Raw genomic sequence first — 23139 nt, 5'->3', positions numbered from 1 at the left:
CAGTCATTACAAGGTCTGTGATGATTTATCTAAATACTGTAATCATGCTCAATAAAATCTGATGAGAGTAATCAAAGGAGAGAGAGATATATAATGTTATTCACTGATCTATTCTCATCTTACTGTATTTGTGCCTGGGGATCTACAAACCATGGTCCTGGTGGTACAGTCGGGTTCGTTCTCAACTCACAATCTGGAATTCTAAGTTTGAATCCTGGCTGGTACAGAAATGGTTGGATGCATTTCTTTTCACCTCATTCACCTGTTCACCTAGCAGTAAATACGTGCCCAGGAGTTAGTCAGCTTGTTGTGGGATTGCACCTTGGGAAGGGTCAGTAATTCGACTGTGTGGGGGAAGGGGAGACCTCAATATAAGTCTAATGAATATAGGCTTGCTGAAAAGACTCGCCCAGATAAAGCTGTAGCAGGCCATTGCATTAACCTTTTTAATGACAATGTGATGTCTCACTACAGACAAGTGTTGAAACGTAGGGAAAACAAGTCAATAGACAGATTCTTAGTAAGACAAGCAAGCAGTGAGCCAAAACCCAGGTCCTAGTGGTATGCCTGCAAAGAGTATCCCAGAAATGTCATCACTGCCTGATGTTATAATGGAAGGGGACTCGCCTTCCAAACACTAGCACCTCTCCTCCTTCCCCTTCCTCTTCCATACGGCAACAAGAGTCCTTGATGAAGGTAAGGTACCTATATAGTAAAAGATGAGTGGTATTCTGTATAAAATGTATTTTTAAGTTAATATTTTTGGGCGTGTGTGGAACGGATTAATTCAACTTACATTATTTCTTATGGAAAAATTTGTTTCGGTTTACAAATTTTCAGTGTATGAACCTGATCACGAAACGAATTAAATTCGTAAACCAAGGTTCCACTTAAAAGCACTGCATACACTCTCAGATGTATTTAGTATCTATAAAACTCTAAAGTGCAATAATAATCTAGACTTCAAATGCTACTTAGATAGCTGTTACTGCAGCCTTCTTACAAAAAAGCATTTAAGATCAGAAACAAGCAACAAATCACTGATATTCCAAATGTATCACTAGATCAAAGCAGAAAGTGTACGATGCAGACAAAGGCTTTTAAATTATGGAAAGACCTCCCAAATGCAATAAAATGTTTTCCTATTCATTTTAAAAGGAAGAAATACCTAATTAATATCATGCTTCATAATTCTCACATTTCTTCATTCTAATTAGTCAATTTGAGAGTTGTTTGTGTAAACAAGAAAAACTATTTGTGTTATAGTGATCTCTAAAACTTGAATCTTAAATAAAGTAGTATATATTTTTCATCATAAATACTAAGGAACTACTGTTTCTTAGAAATACTGTATTGTGTACTACTGTATATACAAAATTTTCCTTAACAATTTACATGTACAGAATTAGCTTGCTTCTCATATTGTATCAAGTATTACTACCTCATTTAGTTTCGGGAATCAGCCCAGACTCTGACCAGGCATTCTGGTTGGTGGTCTGGTCAACCAGGCTGTTAGATGTTGCTATTCACATTTAAATTAAAATTAAAATCTTTATTCAAAAGAATTCATGCACAAAGAACATATAACTAATGTACAATTGTTGGGACAGGAGTTACACAAACTAACAAAGCCACTATTACGCAAAGCGTTTTGGGTTAAAGTTTAAATAATTTGGAATAAAATTATTTCAAGGTTTGAAGGGGTAAACATTTACTACTAAAAGAGAAGCTAACAAAAATTGAAAAAAGCTCAAGAAAAATAACAGATGAATACAATAAAAACAGGCACATATAATAAATAAAAAAAGACTAGAATGGATAAAGCAATGGTTAAAACAAGGACAACAAAGAGGCATGCTAAATGGGAATGAATCTGATTTGGAGAAATGTGGCAAGTGGGGTACCACAGGGGTCCATTTTGGGGTCAGCCCCATTTTGTCATATACATCAATTACATAGATGAGAATATTACAAATCACATCAAATTGGCAGATGACACAAAGATTTGTGGTGAAGAGGGAATGATAATGATGTTGAAGCCTTAGAGAGAGATCTACATGAACTGCACAAATGGTCAGATGACTGGCAAATGATTTTTAATATCAACAAATGCAAGACCAAGCACATGGGGTATAACAACCCATGCCACAACTATCAAATTAATGGCATTACTGTACATTACAGCAGATTGGTGAAGAAAAGGACCTTGGAGTCGGAATCAACCGATCAATGTAAGTTGCACAGCAGGTAAAGGCAGCAATAAAAAAAAAAGGTAACCAAACACTTGGAATAATCAAGCAAACCTTTGACTAGTCAAGAAGTATCAGTCAGGTGCATTTCTCAAACAATCTGAATAGAATATTTTTGTAAAAACTCCAACTGACAAGGTTACTGCACAGTAATTTCAAGCTGAAGCTAGCCATTAACAAATACAATACTTTAATGAGAAGTTAAACTTCTCTTATACTTCCAGAATGCTACCTTAATGCTTTAACACTCAGTCTAGTAAGATTAACATGGATGCTATGTCTCTTCCTACATTAGGGACACTCAATGAGGTTTATCACTCATATGCATTATCTGACAATTTGTCAAATGTCCAAGATGATTCAGTCTTTTCCCGCACTCTACAGGCTCGTGTGGCCTCTCATTACATCCATTTATAATACAGTGGCACCTCGATTAACGAGCGGCTCTATCTACGAGCATTTCGAGTAACGAGTAAGCCACTCGCAGAACGTTTGTCTCTACTAACGAGCTTTTCCTCGATTTACGAGCATTTCCGCTGGTTCTCGGATACCTTTTACGACAGTTTTGTTGTTGTTTCGCAAGATGAGTTTTCCACATGACGAGTTTGGTGCCGGAACGGATTAAACTCGTTAATCGAGGTGCTAATGTAGTTGCTTAGCCATAATATTTGTGGATTAACTTCAGTGCATTATTTACTTCACAATCAAGTGTAAACAATAACTTTTAAGCAATGTTCTTTTATTTTTCAAAATATATTTCTGGGTTATCTTCATTATCAACAGTTGACTATAAACTTACCTGAAATTGTATTTAATATTTAAAAGAAATACTAGCTTTTTAATATTTTTTATTCCTCATACTACAAACCCAACATTTTGTAGATTAGAATGCAACAAATTTGCTTGTATAATGCCTTTGAGCAAGTTTTTTTTTTCATACTTATCATATTTTCAGTTGGTTTAATGTTGCTTTGTGAGTCAAGTTGCTGTTCATATAAATTCTTTTGGCTCGCAGAACTGTCACACGATGATCACAATGGATTGAGCTTCTCCCAGACATTTCCTATGAGAAAGTAATATATAAAATCAGCATTAAATGAAATGATATGCCATTTTCTGGGTGAGCCCCAATGGCTCCCTGAAGGTAACATCTCTATTGTGTGTAATGTCAAAAAGTTACCATCAGTTGTGGAGTTTTCTGGCCTGATGGAGACTCGGAGCCAGAACCTGGCCTCCTCACAGAGGCGTAGGGAACAGTGGCATTAAACTTTTTTTATATGCCACCACCAGGGAAGGCACCCCACAAAGTCAGCAAAGCAAAACAGACCACACTTGGCTACATTCTATACCTGCAGACTTGAGAACGGCAATAGAACTCGCCCAAAAGTAGATAAACAACCAAAAATGTTTTGATCCCGCTCACATTTGGTTACCCGCTGCAAGTCAGTCGGTTCAACAAATGATGTGAAGCACCTGACTTCCTGTGAAAGGGAGGGTGACAGGGAGCCACTGGGGCTCGCCCAGAAGTTGGCATTTCATTACATTCAACGCTATTTTCTGAGAAAAGCTCCATGTAGCTATCTACCCACAGAGAAGAAAGAGGAGGACAGACCAGGGAGGAGGGAGCACCGCATGTAACAGAACGAAGACGAGATGGCCGGCGTAGAAAGCTAACCCAGAGCTACCCAGGGAAGCTGAGCTACAGGAACAAGAACACAAAAATCTGGCTGCCAAGATCTATGGTTGACTGCCAAAAATCCCTGCACCCGAACACCAAACCAGGACATAAAAGCAATGAACGACTGAGAGGACAGCCAATGTGCAAACGTCACAGGCACAAGGGCAGACTGCAAGTCAGAGGGACTGAAAACAAGGCAGACGACTTGAGAAAGATGAGCGTTGGAACAGGAAACCAAAGAGACTGGAGGAACCCCCAAGGTATCCATAAAAGCAAAGCATAAGCACATAGACCGCTGTAAAACCACTACTAGACACAAAACAGGATACACCCTTGACTGGAATAACAAAACAACAAGAACCATAGGGACCCCTTTGGAAACCAAATGACCCCACTGAGCCAGAAAGAAGGAGCAGGCTGGAAATGAAGAAAGTGACCACCCGGACCAAAAGAACAAAACCACTGGCATCGAAGGAAAGCCTGAAGCACCTCCACATGGTAGCTAGAAATCAAGAAGACCTAGAAAAAAAAAAGTCTCAAGAAAAGAAAACCGAGAAAGAGAGAAAGTGAAGAGTCCAGAGTCCAGAGACCAGACTGACCCTAGTGGCACAAGAACAGTCCAGAGGGGAAACAAAACACGAAATAACTTGCAAAATGGAGCCGAGATAGTGTTGACTGTATGCAAGCTGCAGCGGCTCTGCCAGTGCCACACAATCCAAGGCAACAGTATTGGCATGACATGCTGACCAAAAAAAGAACGATGATGAAAAGGGATGATACAACCAAGAATCACGTATTAACGTCTCAACAAACTCTGCAGGCAGAATGCCTTCTAAGTGCCTATGCAACACAGGGGCAGGGGAGAGAATACCCCCATACCAGCAGGACTATATGCAAAGAGCAGAGGAGACAATCGACCTACTAGGGTACTGCTGGCCGACCTTCAACCAGAGGCGCACCCCAAGAACCAGGACTGAGCCAACCATCAAGGAGCCAGAAACACTCGACTTCCATGGCCCTAAAAACCAACTGGGGCAGCTCCAGTGCATCCAATTGGGCACATAACCTGGACCACTGTAACCCAGAGAAATGAAGACAAAGAGCCATCTGGCAACAGGAGGGCTGGGAAGAAGAGACATGATGGGAACACGCCTCGCACGACTCTGGGTTGAAGGTTTCAGTGACTCAGCAGGCAGAGGTAGGGCTAAAGAACATCGTCCATGGCACAGACAATGTACATTCTGAACCTCACAAATAGCAAGGAAGGGGTCAACAGGTATACCCATATGGACCACTGAACCCACTGTGGATTTCCAGGGCCTGAAAGCTTGAGCTAAGCGGGGAAACCCAGTCACAGGGACACAACACCGGTCCTCTAATAAATTAACCCAGCCTAGACCACTTGGCTAGGAAATCCTACCTCGGTGCACTGTGGTGCAGCTACGAATACCTAGTGATGCCCCACCAGCCAAAGATGTTCCAAACCGAGGGAAATATGGAGGGTGAAAGCCCCCGACTTGCCCCAAGGCGAAAACTACCACATGCGAGGTAGATCTTCTAAAGAACGTCCCTAAACACTCCAGAGAAGAGAACCTCTGGCAGTGCAAGGGAAGCACTAGGAAGCACACAGGGTAGGGAACTCTCAACACATGCAGCTCCAAGTGCACGCAACTCCTGGCCCACGCACACTGGAAGTGGAAGGAACCATTACCAAGGCAAAAGAAATCCAAGAAAAATCAGAGCACAGAGTGACTGTGGCAATCTGACACATCAGAGGAGAGCTGACCAATTCGCAGCCTGGGAGCCATGAGCTGCTCATCCCTGTCCCCCAAACAAAGGGGAGGGTGGGTTAACTGAGTGCAAGCTGGATCAAAACATTTTAGATTTTTTGTTTATCTATTTTCAGGGAGCTCTGGCCGTTTTCGAGTGTACTGGTATAGGAAGTAGCCAAAGTGCCACTGCTCCCTGTGCCTCTGTGAGACCAGGTTCTGACTCTGGGTATATAATAGGCCAGAGAACTCTGCAGCTGACAGCAACTTTTAGATTTGTAATGTCTACAGACAGGCACAAGGAGCTCACCCCATAAATATACTGTACATATATAAATATAATATGCAGTACATATATCTATATATAAAAAAGCATGTTTATCTGTGTATGGGAATGGTCATAGAAGAGATGGGGGTCAGATGTGCAACTACTCAAGTGTAGTTACACGATAAAAGTTATGCTTGTGGTGTTCCCTCTTCCCGGTAATCTTAGTCATATAATGCTTTGAAACTACTGGTCGTAGCATCCCCAATGTGTCCTGCTGTGATGAATGGTATATAAAGTTTAGCTTTTGTTGTTATTAATGTAAATGTTTCTCATAGTTACAATACTAGTTTGTTTTATTTGTGTTAAATTTTATGTTTCATTTGTAAGTGTTTGACAGTATGTAAAGTTGAGCAAGAGTAAATGTGTATACTTCGGTGTGTGAAAATTTTTCCCACACGTTTTAATGAGAGTATCGTCCCTGCCACCCACAAGGAGAAAGAAGTCCCAGACTACACACACAGGTTGTGCGAGCTCGTGAGGTGCCTACCTCACTGTGTGAGGTTATTGACCTCCATTATATCTGACTGGAATACTGTCGTTAATCTGGCGAGTGAGAAATTATTCCTTGGTAGTGTATTGTCCCATTTCCTGTGTCTCAATAAATATAATGCATTGCATGTCTGTCAGCATCGTTTTCCTTGCCTCCAGCAGCCTTGACCTAGCTACAGCACTGCCATCTGTTGGTGTTGAGTCGGCCCTGGGTGACTCGACAGTTTCCTGAGCAGTTGTGTGGGAACCTGAACTTTTCCTGTGTAATTTTTCCTTTGGCAGAGTTTGGCTTCAGCAGCTATTCTGGTATCTCCAGAGCAGTCCCTTTTACTGCTGCCACAATTGCTAGGTGTGGGCTCAGTTGGCACTTGACCAACTGCTGAATTGCTAGCCTCCTTTTTGGATTTTTTTGGGTTCGGTTCCCTGGTGCCTTCTTGTACCCTCAACTTGATGTCTTTACAGATACCTCAGCCCTAGGTTGATGCTTTGTGACTAGCACTCACCAGGCCAGCCAGGGTCATTGGTCTTCTATTTTCATCAAGCACACAGTACGGTGCGGGAGTCTGCGACTATGTAGTGTGCACTACGGATTTTCTGTATTCCCTCAGGCTCTGTGCTCTTACTCCATTTGAACTGTTTTCCTGTGGTTTATTGTCTCAACCATAGGGAGTCACTTCGGTCCTTGGCTCTTTAGATCTGGGCGCATCGAGTAGCTCCTATACTGGGTTCTTGCGGATCTCTTGGTTCTCTGTGTTGTTCACTTTTATGGAGTGTCCAACGTACTCGTGGACGATCTGTCTGTTCCTTCCATTGCCATGGCGTGAATTGTTGATGCCACCTCCTTCCTGTGGCTTTACGAGGCAATTGAACATCCCAATGTAGACCTCTTTGCATCAGCATGGAATCGGTGTCTTCTTTTGTACAAGGCTCCATTCTCCAATCGCGAGGCTCTCGCTGTGGTGCCTTTCAGCTGGACAGGTCGAAGTGGGGTTTCAGTACCTCTTTACCGCAGTCCAACTGTTGCTCCAGATCCTGGCCAGGTTGAATCTTGAATAAAGGTTAAATCTTAGTAAACACACACAAATAAACGCAGGTCAGGGCAGATGAGTCCGAGCAGTGTGAGGTAGCTGACACCACATACTCTCCCTCCAGTCTGTTTACAAATGCTTTGTTTCTATACAAAGGATTTTAATGGTAAACATCACATTAAGCATAAATCTAGTTTTCTTTACAAAATGTCTCAGAGCACAATTCATGGATCTAATGGTACAAAACAGGGAAAAACTTTCTTGTCCAATGAGAAGAAAACTGACCTGGTAAGAGAAAGCTGCATGTATTTATTCACTTGCCAGGTTGACAAGAATTTAGCACTGCTTACATCATCATCTGTGATATAAAGAAACAAAAAATATACAGTATTAGGAAATTTCTTCAAAGTCAAAGTCAAAGTGCAGCCCTAGGCAATAATAATAATAATTCAGTGTCGGGAAACAGGCAGGCAGTGTATGTTTGTACATGTAAGGCTTATATCGAGATTTCTCCCTTTCTCCCTGAGGTTGAATTACAAACCCCCTGCCCAGGATGCAACCCCACAACAAGCTGACTAACTCCTGGATACTTCCTTGCTGCTAGGTGATCAGGAGCATTAGGTGATTGGAAATGCGCCCAACCATTTCTGTACCGCCCGGGATTCGAATCCAAAATTTTTTATTGCGAGTGACGACAAACTCGAATGTACTGCCAGGACTCTATTAAATAAAATACTGAAATCTACTAAGCATACAAAGTTAGACAAATTGATATATAAATGGTTCACAATGCATATATATACAAGGACCACCCATTTCAGGCTATGCCATTAAATGAGTAGTTGAAATGCTTGTACCAAAGCTAAGCATTGCACCAATGCACAAATCATTGGTGCAGTGCCTTAAGGCCAGTGCTGCTTGATTAGCTATATTTAAAGGAAGGAATACTACTACTACTAATAGGAGATTGCTAGTGAAACCTAATGTGCAGATGTGGAAATGCTGAAACACTTAAGTATACATCTTATCAGTATATGATAAACCATTCATCTAAACCAGGCTCCAGTGATTCACGAGCATCCAGAGATCAGGACCAGCAAAGATCGGGGATCTAGGATCACCAAAGTACCCAATAAAACAAATACAGGTAGAATGCAACAAAACAGACATGGTAAACATTTACAGTACTGTCTATGTAAACAATCATTACCTGGCCAAACCACTGGTCTGTCACTTGTGTCCATCACCAGGTGGCAGTGCTGCCTTGAGACCATACAGTGGGCCCAGATATCCCTAGTTCAAGCCTGGGAGAAATGGTGCAGTTGTTCCCCCACCACACTGTCAAAGGACCCTCCCACAAGATCCGTGGTTAGGGCAACAATGGGCCGCATGTCCTACACCCACAATGCCCTGAATGCTAAATTGAGAATTGAGCTTTCTCATAAAAACCCAGCTCAGCAACTGAAAGGCAGCCCTACCGCTGCAAACACTCAGGAAAACTTTAACCTCCAGACAGGGACACAAAAAGGGCATGGTAAAGTTGAAAACTAAGGACCATTTAGAATCCTAAATCTGCGATAGCACTGCATGCCAACAAGTCAAGCAGACCACATAGATTATTGCCATGCATCCCTCAGGAGTAAAGTGCACAACTTGGGCACAAAATCCACTGAAAGGTCCCAAAACTGCAGCCTCGGACACAGACACCAGAATGTCCAAGCACACACAAGAGTTTGCCAGCAAATAGCTCCTACACAGTCAACAGGTGCAAGATAAAAGTTAAATACTTGGTTCACTCAGAAATCATCTGCAATCTGGGAAACAGCTGCAGCAGACTGATGTATAACAGCCATGTCTCAACATTACATGGCAGGGCTGGAGCAAATAAAATTGTGTTTACCCCCCTCAAGTGCAAGTTAGGATACACTGTATACACATAGACTTGTGCAAAGAAACAGCGTTGAATGTAATGAAACGCCAATTTCTGGGCGAGCCCAGGTGGTTCCCGGAAGCTATTATAATGATTTAGCAGCCCGTCCTCCAAAGACCCAAAAGTGATTCCATGCACCCGCCAAACTCCCTGTTTATGAATGGAAAGACAGTTTACACACGACTCGACAGATTTTGTTTGAACACTTCTGGAACAAGTGCTTCACTGACGAATTTTGTTCCAACCACAACGCTGTGAATGCTTCACCCACGTACTACTAATACAAATAATCACCAACAGAACCTAAACACCTAACCTAACCTTACCTATGCCTATATATGCACAATATGCTAATATATTATAATAATAATTTATATTTGAGAAAATTCTAGTTTTGAATGAACAACATGTAAAAATTGATGAGGGCATCTGTGGGGTCGATTGCTGGATGTAATGGACTTGAGTCGAGGACGGGTTGTGATTTAGTGCCAGACTACAAGGTGCCATTAGATGCAAAGTTCTTATTGGCCTACCATGCACCACAAACCAGAACCTGGCCCCCCCCTAAGAGTCTTGCAGGGAGCAGTGGCACTATGAAAACGTTTATTTGTAAATTTACTTCTGTCTGCCATCAAGAAAAGAAGGCACCGAGAAAGTCAGCGATATAAAACAGACCACCGCTTGATTAGAAATGAGACTGCAGCCTCAAAACAGCCAAAAGAGCTCCCTCACCAATGCAATTGAAAATTTGTGAAACTAGTGTGAGCTAGTTTACCCCACTTCCTCCCCGTTGTTTTGGGGGAGGATGGAGGCAGACTAGGTCAGCCAGCTGCTCCACCACCAGTTCTCATGATGATAGAAACCACCCCAATGCCCTGGAGAGGGAGGGTGTCAAGGCACCACCAAGGCTTGTCCAGAACTAGGCATTTAATATCATTCAATGCTGGTCTTCTGGCAGTAAACCCCTTTGTGGCTTCCTGAAGCTATCTACTCATGGAGCAGGAAAGAGCACTTATCAAGGAGGAGGAAGCACAGCAGGTATCGAGATAAAAAAAAAAGAGGCCAACGGTCGCAACACATGACCCAAGACAACACAAGGTCGCTACAGATCAGGAACGTTCACAAGATATCACTGGCTGCAGAGATCCAGTTCAACTGCCAAAACCACCGTGCCTAAATCACAGCCCATGATATACAGTACGGTATAAGAAGAAAAAATATTTGTTGGGAATACTTTATTTTTGGCACACCACTGCTTTGTCACAATTAAGGCAGTGAAGTACCGGAATAAATCCAACAAGAACAATTTTAATACTTAACCTTTATTTTAAATATGGATACCAACAATTCACCCTGTTATCAAATGTGACCTATCCAAGTGGTCTTTAAACTGTCATAAAAACTGGAAGTGAGAAACATCTCTGGCTAGGTTACATATTGATCACACAAGATTACTCATGGGTGCTTACTGGACCAGAGACTTGTAATTACCTAAGTGAAGTTACAAGATAAGAGCTACGCTCGTGGTGTCCTGTCTTCCCAGTACCATACTCTTTGTCGTATAATGCTTAGAAACTACTGACGGGTTTTGGCCTCCACCACCTTCTTAGTCAACTTGTTCCAACCTACCACTCTGTTTGCAAAAGAAAACTTTCTAATATTTTTTTTAGCCTTACTGTCAGTAAGTAAGTAATGACAGTAAGGCATTTTCTGTGCCTTATTGTTTAAGATGCACTGAACCACTAAGAACTGCTCAGCTCAACATGGAATTCCCTTATTTTGAGAATGTTCAGAATTTTGCTTTCCAACGAGCAACATGTCACTCGATAAAATCCTTGGTGAATCTGCCTTTGTTTCATATTACTCATCTTTTGTCCTTCTGCTCTTATATTGGCAGCCTGAATAATATCTAGGAACTCTTGAATATTCTATAAATCAGTGTTATACAACCATACTGGTCTCCAAAATCTAGGTATGATATAGGTGTATTGCTTAATATTATGGAAACAAAGGAAGGTATAATATAAACTATATTATTCACGGTTATACTGCAAAATTCCTTACAAATGGATGATCAGTATTGCTGTCTGGCAACTGATGCCTGGGTGTCCAGACACTAAGATGTGCAACTAAATTCCGAACGTTATTTTTGGTTAATATCTGTATGGGTAGCGCATAAACAGTGTTTATTCTAGTGTTATTTTTTTAAGTATTTTTTCATATTACAGTATTAGCCAAATATAAATCTTTATTAGCTCATGTGTCGATAACCTTTCCCAAGTGTCCAGAAACCAGTGACTTCACCCAAGCAAAACCTTGCCAGAGCCTATTTTATAATACACTGTACAATATATTTCATAAAAATGGTTAAAATGTTAAGCATTATTACAATATAGTACAGTATATGTAAAAACATGCTCTAAACTTTATTTTACTCTGGAAAAATACACAAATATTTTTTTATCTAACTTCTACAAGAAGAGACCAAATTTTGACAATACTACATACTATACAACTTTTCTTCCAACTTAAAAAAAATATGAAGACAAAATATGAAAGCAAAAATACTGTACCTTTGTAGAAAGTCCATCTGACAAGGTGATAGCACAGTATTTTCAAGATGAAGCTCACAGTTACCAAATAATACATTGGATTAGTGGGAAGTTATTGTCTTAACATGTATCTCATAGAATACTACCAAAATGAATGATGCTATTATGATTCAACAAATGTACACATCATATATATATATATTTATATAGTCATTAAAAACCTATTTGGCTACTAGACCTAAGTCTTTTTTTTTTTTATCTTGATACACTATTGAGGCTTATCACCTGAATGTGCTATTATGTGCCTTCTCATACTGTTACGATGACGAAATCTTTCTCCACATTTAGGGCATTTGTGAGGTTTATCATCTGAATGCACTAACAAGTGACTTATTATACCACTACGTTCTCTAAATACTCTCCCACACTCGGCACACTCAAAAGGTTTATAACCTGTATGCACCATCCTATGATTCTTCATAGATGCATGTCGAGTGAATTTTTTTCCACACTCTGGACATTTGTGAGGTTTATCACCTGTATGCACCACCTTGTGGGCTTTCAGGGATCCACTATAATTGAATTTTTTACCACACTCCAGGCACTCATAAGCTTTATCCCCTGTATGCACAAGCCTGTGGGTCTTCATATAGCTACTACTAAATCTTTTCCCACACTCGGGGCATTCATGAGTTTTATTATCCATGTGCCCCATCCTGTGGCGCTTCATACTTCCAATGTTACTGAATCCTTTCCCACACTCTGGGCACCTGTGAAGTTGATCAACCAAATGCACAAGCCTGTGAGTCTTCATATATCTAAGATGAGTGAATCTTTTCCCACATTCAGGACAATTATGAGGCTTATCACTTGTGTGCACCATCTGATGAGCCTTTAGATTTCCAATATTAACAAATGTTTTCCCACACTCAGTACACTCATGAGGTTTATTACCCGTATGTGTCATGATGTGTGTCTTTATACTTGAAACATGACGGAACCTCTTCCCACACTCTGGGCATTCGTGAGGTTTATCACCCGAATGAACCCTCAGGTGAATCATCATGTTTACACGACGACCAAATGCTTTTCCACACTCCGGACACTCATGAGGCTTATCACCCGTATGCACCACCATGTGATCCTTCAAATGCCCAAGGCGATTAAATCGTTTCTCACATTCAGGGCACTCGTGAAGTTTATCCATCTTTGTGCAGTTTGCTTCAAGGTTATCTTTAACCAATGACTGCAAGAGTTGTCTGGTGAAGTGGAGTGATTCCTGGGGAAACAACAGTCCAGCAAGATAATAATAATAATAATAAATGTTTATTCAGGTAAGGTACATACATACAAGAGATTTGATAGATTTATAGATAGAGCTAGTACATACAATGCCTAAAGCCACTATTACGCAAAGCGTTTCGGGCAGAAACGCTTTGGTCCTTCTAGTCTGCAATACGTGCAATGTTAATTCAACTTGTTCTTGCGAGAGCTTGGCTGTTGTTGCTGTGATAGCGTTGGAGAAACGCTGTCCTGTGTCAACGTTTCTTCTTGGTTAATGATCTGTGCAATTTGCATAAAGGTTTTCTCGAGTGTGCGAGATGTGTTGTACAGGAACACGTCACAGTGGCACGCAAATGTTTTGAGTACATGCAGTTTGAATGAAGGGACACAATGTTGTTGTGAATTAAGGGTCGACGACGATCGTGAAGGGACTTAATGCTGTGCGTTGAAAGCTTTGTGTTGTGTTGACAGCGTCAGCTGATCGCTACCGATTCTTTGCTGTAAGATTCACGTTTTCTATGAATGTTTGTTCGGGTGATTTAAATAGTAATGAGAGATCAGTTGTGGGCTTGTTTTTAAGTCATTCGAGATACTTACCTGAAAGCCACTAATACTAATGACTAGGACAGGAAGCCGATAGCTTGTCAAAGGTCCCCCCAATTTGTCCTGAAAGTTCGAGGTCTCCTCCCTCTAAAAAGGGGATATTAATAGGATATTTAAAGTATCAACACAAGACAGAACACGAAACAATGGACATAAATTGGATAAGTTTAGATTTAGGAAAGACTTTGGGTAAATACTGGTTTGGTAACAGGGTTGTTGATTTGTGGAACAAATTACCATGTAACGTGGTGGAGGTGGGGTCCCTCGATTGTTTCAAGCGTGGGTTGGACATGTATATGAGTGGGATTGGATGGTTATAGATAGGAGCTGCCTCGTATGGGCCAATAGGTCTTCTGCAGTTACCTTTGTTCTTATGTTCTTATGTTCTAATATGTCTTTGACATATGTTGAAGAGCACTTTTAAGATTGTTGTTTTAGATTTAGCTACTCAGAACGAAATGTCTATGTAGCACGGGCTATGGTGAGCCCGTAAACTTTTAAGGTAATAGGCTCATGTTTTATACTGATTCTGCCACGGTGATGTGTTTGAGCAATGGAGTTTTTACCTACATTTACCAGAGGGCCACTAACACTAACGACGAGGACAGGAAGCTGGTGGCTTGTCAAAGGTCTCCCCCCCCCCCCATTTGCCCTGGTGATTTTCCAATTGGGTTTTAAAATTTACGAGTTTTGGCATTTAAGTCATCAGTAAGCATCGGTGGGTAGGCGGTTCTATATGTTTCTAACCTTGTCGGTGAAAAAGCATCTTCTGTTCTCAGTCCTTCATCGAGGTTGAGAGGTTCCTGGTTCAACCTTGACGATGAGCAGACGTCTGGACTCCACCTCCGCCTAGGAGCTACCGGATCACGTTGTTTTCGCGATTTTGGATTTGATACTACCGTTTGGCCCCATATTCAACGGTTCGGTTTATACGACGCCTGGCGCACTTATCGTCTTGGGTCACCGGATTACCTGCTTGATGGGGTTTTGTGAGTTCTTTTACTTCCCAAGCCCGGCCCGAGGCCAGGCTTCACTTGTGAGAATGAGGGCGATAGATTTGCGAGACTTGTGAGAATGAGAGCAATCTGATTGTTGTTAGATTTTGAACATTTTCTGGCTGGTTCTCCCAGCGGGGTGACGGTGTCCTGCGCCGGCTTGGCCGTGAGGTGCCGGGAGTTGGTGGGTCTTGGGCTCCTGGTGTGCCCTCAGCCGTGGTGGGCTCCTGGTGTGCCCTCAGCCGGGGTGGGCTCCTGGTGTGCTCTCAGCCGGGGTGGGCTCCTGGTGTGCCCTCAGCCGTGGTGGGCTCCTGGTGTGCCCTCAGTTGTGGTGGGCTCCTGGTGTGCCCTCAGTTGTGGTGGGCTCCTGGTGTGCCCTCAGTTGTGGTGGGCTCCTGGTGTGCCCTGAGTCGTGGTGAGCTCCTGGTGTGCCCTCAGCCAGGGTGGGCTCCTGGTGTGCCCTCAGCCGTGGGGGGGGGGGCTCCTGGTGTGCCCTCAGCCGTGGTGGGCGGATGGCATCTGCTTGGCCGGAGTGCAGAGCCGGTGCACTTTTGCAAACGCAAGTCACCAAATGACTTGTTTACGTTTTAGTTGGAGGATCGAGTTTTTGGTGTTGTTACCCAGTGTGTGGAGCAGGGCCCCGTGCTTGTCACCCTGAGGGACTCCTGGGGCTCTTCCAATCATGTGCCGGACTGTGCGTTTCTTTGACGCGAAGCATCTTAGTGTCTTAGTGATGCGCGTCTTCGTTTCGCCATTAGGATTTGCGATCAACCTTATACGGGTATGCCGGGGCGCATCCGATCTCACGATCGTCAACGCCCTAAATCAACAGCAACAACACTGAGGATCGTTGGATTTGATACCGTTGCTCCATGTTTGTTACAACTGACCTTTTGAAGAAAGTGTCAGGATCAACATCCTCCAATTTGTTCAGTATTTTAAGTTTCAATGAGATCCGCCCTGTCATGCCTGGGAAGAAATGACTTAGCTCTCGAATGACTTTATTTGCCTATTGTTACACTTTCTCCAGAGCAGCTATGTCCTTCTGAAGATGAGGTCTCCTTGCTTTGATAGTGATCCAAATGGGGGCACACCAGAGATTTATACAATTAAATCACTGCCTTCTTTTCATTAAAGTCAAAAGTACCCTTGATTATTCCAAGGGTTTGGTTAGCTTTTCTGACTGCTGCTCCTACCTGTTGTGCAACTTTTAGTGAGTGGTGGATTTTGACTCCAAGGACCTTTTCTTCATCAATCCTCTGTAATGTAATGGCATTGATTTGGTAGTGGTGCTGTGGGTTGCTATGCCCCACATGCAAGGTCTTGCATTTGTAATAACAGCCTTTAGCTTAAATCCTATTTTCAGGATATTCACTGACAACATCCTATATCATGGTTATGATGTTGAATGCAAATTTTACTACAATGTACCTAGAAATAATCCTCAAATTATGCTAAAATGTACCTGTTGATAATCCTCAAATTTTACTGTAATGTACCTACTAATTTTCTTAGAATTTACCTATTAACATTTTTCAATTTTGCTACAAATTACCTACTTACATTTATCTGTTAGATTTAAGGACCTGCTCGAAATGTTATGCATGTTAGTGGCTTTACAAGAATGTAAAGTCAATGCTATGTACCTTCATCAAGCCAATGTACCTTCTTGTATATAAATAAATAAATAAATCCCTAAAACTACAAACACAATACACTGTTTTTTCACCCCTTCCATCAGAATTAAACACCTATGTATGTTATCACAACAGATTTATTAAAAATTTACTGATGAGATATGGACACAGTAATATAACAAGTGTTCAAGAAATTTGTAAATGTTTAATTCAAAATAACTTGCTTCCAAAAATGTTCACCAAATATTGCCAGTTTACTAAGTTCAGGGAGTAAATATGGGTGATTGTAACATTTCCACCACTGCCCACTGGTTGGGAGGCGGTGTGCAGGATAAATATATCAATTATGAAACTAGCTCACCACATGCAAGTTGCTTATCTTGGAGACTACTTGTGGTCAGTTTCTAACTCAGTAATTGTTGATATAACACTATGCATTAAATTTTGTAACTAGCTCATCAAGACTTACTTGCTTAACTAAATTAATTTTGAGGCTCAATCCCTGACCCCATTATGTTCCTCTGCAACACTTTACACTACCATCCACAGGATAGGTATGGGGTGCATAATAACTAAACTAACTACGGCCAAGTACTTTAGGATCTAACGACCTTCCTGACCCCTATTCTCAATAGCCCAGACGAAGTTCACAACACACATTGCTAACGTCTCACAGCTCATGCCAAACAGCACAGAAAACACTTCTCATGAATTCTGGGACTACATCAAAAATTTACGTGGCACCAATTCCACACAATTCAAATACCTCACACAACACTAAAAACACTGACCCAAACAAAATCATCACAGTTTTGAAGCATCACTGGGAAAACATTTTCCATCTACACCCTCCTTAACCCTCATCTACACTTTTTGTGCTTGGAAGGAAACTAGTTTGGTGTGGGACAAATATATTAACATTATTTTACATGTAGTTTATAGCTTAATTAACTTATCTCTGTCTAGAAATCTGACATTCATCTTGTAACTCATTTTGTATGCATGTATTTCCCTAAGTAAACATTATTATTATTATTATTATAAGTTACCAGTAATTGAATTACAGAAGTTAACTAAGCTATAATTCAAATCAAATCAAATGTTTATTCAGGTAAAAGTAATGTACATACATACAAGATGAGTTACAAACATTATATTGGATTTATAGACAGAGCTAGTACATACAATGCCTAGTTACTAAAGCTATATTGACAACAGTGGATATGAATGTAAAGTGATATAACAGAATGTATGAGTGGTCCATTCTGTGTCCCAGGTGCATCCAGCAGCTTGTGTAGGTGCTGCTGCACGATAGGCCAACAGAAGGAGGGGGTCAGCCTGGATGGTGTCCATTGCCCCCCTTAAGGAGTTGTGTGACCTTTATGTTCATACAGCTTGAACATAAAGGCTACTACCGCGAAGAAGGAGTGAATCGTGCAATAGGCCAGCTCATTGTTAAGCAGGGACTGCAGGAAGTTGGCCAGCAAGTTGTGGGAGGGGAGTGCTGAGAGGAGCTTCAACGGCTGTATATACCTTGTTGCATAATTAGTGTATTCTCGGCCTTGTTGAGGGCTGCTGGAAGGCTGTAATCGTTTTTATTGTTGTAGGATATCAGACCTCAGGAGCACCACAACATGGTCGGCTGCAAGTTCGGCATTGCTGAGTAGAGTGGGTGGCAGTATCTGTTAGCGTGATAAAGCATCACAAACCCTGTTGGACTTCTCCACGTGTGTGGGCAGGAGTGTAATGTTAGTGAGGAGAAGAGTGAGGTGCCGGGCCCCGAGGCAGCCCAGGCCATGAGCAAGGAAAAGGGATGGTGACATGCCCACATGCCTATACAGTACTGTACTCGCTTGAGAAGGAGCTTGAAGAGTGGTGCTGCTGCTTTAGCTCAAGGGCTCGACACGACCTGACATGCTGTCAGTGGAGGTCATGTGCAGGGGAGGAATTATCATTAAATGGCACTTCCCTGACAACAGGTGGCATAGGTACCAGCACTGTGTGGGGTGTGTCGGTGCCACCTGCAGCTTTCACCCGAGCCCAGAGTGTCTGGAGCATATCCTGGTCATCTCTAACAAGTGCTGCCGCTTGGATGATGTCCTGCCTGGCCCCCACTTTCTGACCTGGAAAGTCGGAGCAGCCTCCACCTTGTAGCCAGAGTCATCTGACGAACTTTCTGAAGTGAGGGATGCAAAGAGGGGTGGCCTGGCCCAGCTCTTGGGCAGCTGGGTCCTCCCACTGCTTTGGTGCTGACCACAGACAGCAGCAGCAGGTCGAACTCTCTTCTACGCTGTGGGGGCGGGGCGGAGATATCGCCACAACATCGCCCCTGTAAGAGTGAAGATCATAAGGAAAAGTGAGCCAACAAGGGAACTAACTGTAAAATGGGCTAAGAAGGAAGGCAGTAATACTGTACAGACAAGGCAATATAAAAAGCAGCAAATAAAAGTCTGCACTGAAGATGATGGCAATGACAAATGCAGCCATAATGAAGGCTGCAATGAAGGGGGCATTAATGATGGCAATTAAGGAAGGCAGCATGGTGAAGGTTGCCAGTAGAGGTGCACCTCTACTTCACCTTCTACTTGAAGGTGAAGTAGAGGCTGCAAAGATGAAGGAAGCAATAATAAAGGGTGGATGGGCAGCAGCTATAAAGTAGGGGAGGGAAGGGGAAGGCAGCAATAATATGGCTGTGATAATTTGCAATAGAAGCCATAGTAAAAAGTTTGTGAATTAAAAAAAAGTACAGCAATAATAAAGACTGAGGTAATAATGAGCAGGGTAATAAAAGCCATGAAATAAGAGCTGTGATAATAAAAGCTACAATAACGAAGGGTGAAATAACAAAATGCTGCAATAATGAAGGCAGCAAGAATAAACGGATTAAATTTGAAGACCGAGGTTACCATGTACATTAACTCACAATTGAGAATTCTGGGTTCGAATCCCGTTTGATAAAGAAATGATTGGGCATGTTTCCTTTCACCTCATGCTCCTGTCCACCTAGCAGTAAATAGGTACCTAGGAGTTATCAGCTTGTTGTGGGGTTGCATCCTGGGCAGGGCCAGTAATTCAACCATGGGGGGGAGGGGTGCCTGTGTATAAGCCTAACATGTACTGTATGTACCTGGCTTCCTGTCCCCCAACACAATGAATTATAATTATATGCAAAAATACTAGTATGTACATAAATTTTAATAAGTAAACTTTATTTTTACTCTGGTAAAAATATAAATACTTATATACAGTATATTGCTTTTAAAAGACAATACAGTATAAGATTAAAATATAACTTAAAATGCCACATACTGCACAACTTTACCTCCTAATGTAAAAATAATTGATCATTGCAAAGCATAATAATTGTTGTACAGTAATCCACAAGTTAGGAGTGAACATTAGCTAGTGAATCAAGCACTACAACAATTGACAAGTAAGTAATTATCAACGAAGGCACCAAGCCACAACAATTGACAAATGATGGTTGAAAGTACAGTACATGTTAGTATTCAAACTGTGTTCACACATCGAGGTAAGGTTAAAGAGATTAAGACCACCTTAGTGAACCCAAACCAATGTTAAAGCCAAGAGGTCACAAAGAGTGACCCAAAGTTCTTTGAAACAAGGAGATGTACATTTAATCTGATTATACCCTCCTTTGGGGATGCTGGGTGTGGTGGTGGAGGCTGTGACTGGCTGGACAGCAGTCTTGAGGTAGCCACAGTTCTAGCAAGTACTCCTCTATATCCATCAGTGGCAGCGACGAAGTGAAACTGACCAAATGTGGGGACCTGATATGATCTTGTTGGGCGAGTTGAATCTGCAATATGTGAGTACTGTATGAGAGACTAATTGGGTGAGAAGTGTTGTACTGTACTGATGATTCAGAATTAGGGACTTAGGTGGAGGTTACGAGTTTAGGTGGTGACCAGGAAGGTCCAATGAGTTTATTTGTATGGATAATCAATTTAACCAAGTTGAGTATGTTACTGTGTTAATTACTGGCAGTCTATTTTATATGATTAAATTTTACAGTAATTTGAAAATATAAAAGCAAAAATACCTTTGTAAAAAATTTCAGCTCACAATATGATGGCACAGAACTCTATTTTCAACATAATGCTCATATTTTCCAAATGGTACATTTTATTAGTGGGATGCTCATGTCCTCATATGTATCTCAAAGAATACTACTGAACTGAATGGCAGTGTTATGATCCATCAAACATCCTCACCATATAGTGCCTTTTAAAGCCAATTTGGTTACTAAGTGTATGTTGTAAGTTTTTTCTCAGGACACCATTAAGGCTTATCACCTGAATGCGCTAATATGTGCCTTCTCATACTGTTGCGGTGGCGAAATCTTTTACCACATTCAGGACATTCATGAGGCTTATCATCTGAATGCACTAACAAGTGACTTATAATACCACTACGTTCTCTGAATACTCTTCCACACTCTGCACACTCAAAAGGCTTACAACCTGTATGTACCATTCTGTGAGTCTTCATAGATCCAAGCTGAGTGAATCTTTTTCCACATTCTGGACATTCATGAGGTTTATCACCTGTATGCACCACCATGTGAGCTTTCATTTGACCACGATAACTAAATTTTTTACCACACTCCGGACATTTGTGAGCTTGATCACCAGTATGCACAAGCCTGTGAGTCTTCATGAATCTAAGATGAGTGAATCTTTTCCCACACTCAAGACACACATGAGGTTTATCACCAGAATGTATTATCTTGTGGCTTTTCAAACTTCCAAGGTGACTGAACCCTTTCCCACATTCAGGACAATAGTGAGGTTTATCACATGAATGCACAATTCTGTGACTTTTCATACTGCCAAGGTGACTGAATCTTTTCCCACACTCAGGACACTCATGAGGTTTATCACCAGTGTGCAAAATCCTATGACTCTTCATATTTGCAAGTTTGCTAAAAATTTTCCCACACTCGGGACATTCAAAAGGTTTATCGCCCGTGTGCACCATTCGATGGGTCTTCATATTTCCAAGATGAATAAATGTTTTCCCACACTCTGGACACTCATAAGGTCTATCGCCTGTATGTGTCATAATATGAGTCTTCAAACTTCCAAGATGACGGAATCTTTTCCCACACTCTGGACATTCATGTGGTTTATCACCCGTATGCACCCGTAGATGAATCAACATATTTGCATGACGACTGAACCCTTTTCCACACTCAGGACATTCATAGGGTTTATCACCCGTATGCACCACCATGTGATTCTTTAAATGCCCAAGACGATTGAATCTTTTCCCACATTCGAGACATTCATGAGGTCTGTCCATCTTTATGGATAATGCAATTTATATTAAGGTTATTTCCAAGCAATGAATGTAGGAGTTTTCTGGTGACGTGGTGACGTTTTCTGGAGACACAACACTCCTACTGGAAGACTCTTCTTGATAGTAAGTGCAGTGAGAGGATCTTCTTATTCCTTGCTATAAGCGTAATTTGTTGTTATTTTCCTGCAAGGACTTTGTTGTTGTTGTTATAGCGTCGGACGATCGTGGTCCCGAGTCGAAGGTTCCGTCTTTGTTAATGCAATGTGCAATACACCTAAAGATTTAATCCTCTCGAAGACTGCACGAGATGCTGTTACTTATGTTAGGCGAGGACACATCACTGGCAAATCAATAATATTTTTTTGAATGAATTTCACGTGAATTCTTGACAAATAATTTTTAGGGGTTAATGGCGCAGGATGGTCGCTTATGTTGCTGTTGTTGTAATGTTCACGTTTTCTATGGCTGATTATAACGTTAGTTTAGTTCATTTATTATGCACCCCATACCCATCTTGTGGGCGGTAGTGAAGATTATATAATGGGCTCAGGGACTGAACCCCTCAATTCATTTAGTTAAACAAGTTACAATCTTGATGTGCTAGTTACAAAATTCAGTATAAGTCGTCACAATCATAAATGGGTTGGAGATCGACCACAAGTACAGTTTAGAAATTAAGCAACTGACATATGTGGAGATTTGATTGATGAAGATTAAGCCACCTAAAAGGTGGCACGGGCATGAATAGCCCATAAGTGATGGCCCTTTTGAGCAATTACCAGTATCAACAGATGATACTGGAGATCTGTGGAGATGCGACTGCACCCTGCGTGACAGAAGATGTCTCCCCCGTGATATATGGAGATGTTGTTGTTATTATAGATTCAGCTACTCGGAACAAGTTCCAAGCAGCACAGGCTATGGTGAGCCCGTAACTTACCTGGCACAGGAGCGGGGCAAGTAGCACGGGCTATGGTGAGCCCGTAGTGGACTTACCTGGCACAGGAGCAGTGCTGTGTGTGTGTGTATGTGGAGAGTTAGTGTCATAATTAATATGTTTGTCCTGCACACCGCCCCCCATCCAGTGGGCAGCGGTGGATAGGTTAGTCACTTAGTTACTACCTACTATAAAGGTAATTTAAATACGCAACATTTGTTCAAATGTAATCAAATTTTTGGTGGACTAGAAATATTTAGCCTATTTAGATTTAGAAGGCCTATTTGTAAGTGATATATACCAATATTAGATTTCAACGTAGTGAGAGAGAGAAAGAG

General features: G+C 41.6%; 1 protein-coding gene across 1 annotated transcript; it reads right to left on the bottom strand.

Annotated features, from left to right (window-relative positions):
• Positions 1-91: 91 nt before the first annotated feature.
• Positions 92-22290, bottom strand: LOC138349715 (zinc finger protein 729-like). The gene is made up of 7 exons (XM_069303212.1): positions 20848-22290; positions 18797-18871; positions 13905-13997; positions 12309-13353; positions 12045-12061; positions 7827-7899; positions 92-3312 (listed from the first exon to the last, which is right to left on the bottom strand). Exons 1-6 carry the CDS (start codon positions 21865-21867, stop codon positions 7888-7890), a joined length of 2262 nt encoding a protein of 753 aa, XP_069159313.1. The 5' UTR covers positions 21868-22290; the 3' UTR covers positions 92-3312; positions 7827-7887.
• Positions 22291-23139: the final 849 nt, after the last annotated feature.

This window comes from Procambarus clarkii, chromosome 49 (genome assembly GCF_040958095.1).
Source record: "Procambarus clarkii isolate CNS0578487 chromosome 49, FALCON_Pclarkii_2.0, whole genome shotgun sequence".
Taxonomy (NCBI): Eukaryota; Metazoa; Arthropoda; class Malacostraca; order Decapoda; family Cambaridae; genus Procambarus; species Procambarus clarkii.
This window is presented reverse-complemented; position numbering and strand designations above follow the sequence as displayed.

Bases quoted from the DNA above. Each gene is read 5' to 3' on its own strand.
- LOC138349715 (XM_069303212.1), bottom strand. From the start codon at position 21,867: ATGGACAGACCTCATGAATGTCTCGAATGTGGGAAAAGATTCAATCGT. The intron at 13,998-18,796 runs GTCAGCACCAAA...TCCCCTTTTTAG, and splicing joins ACCTGCTGCTGCTGTCTGTG to AGGGAGGAGACCTCGAACTT. The intron at 13,354-13,904 runs GTAAGTATCTCG...TACCTTACCTGA, and splicing joins TTAGTATTAGTGGCTTTCAG to ATAAACATTTATTATTATTA.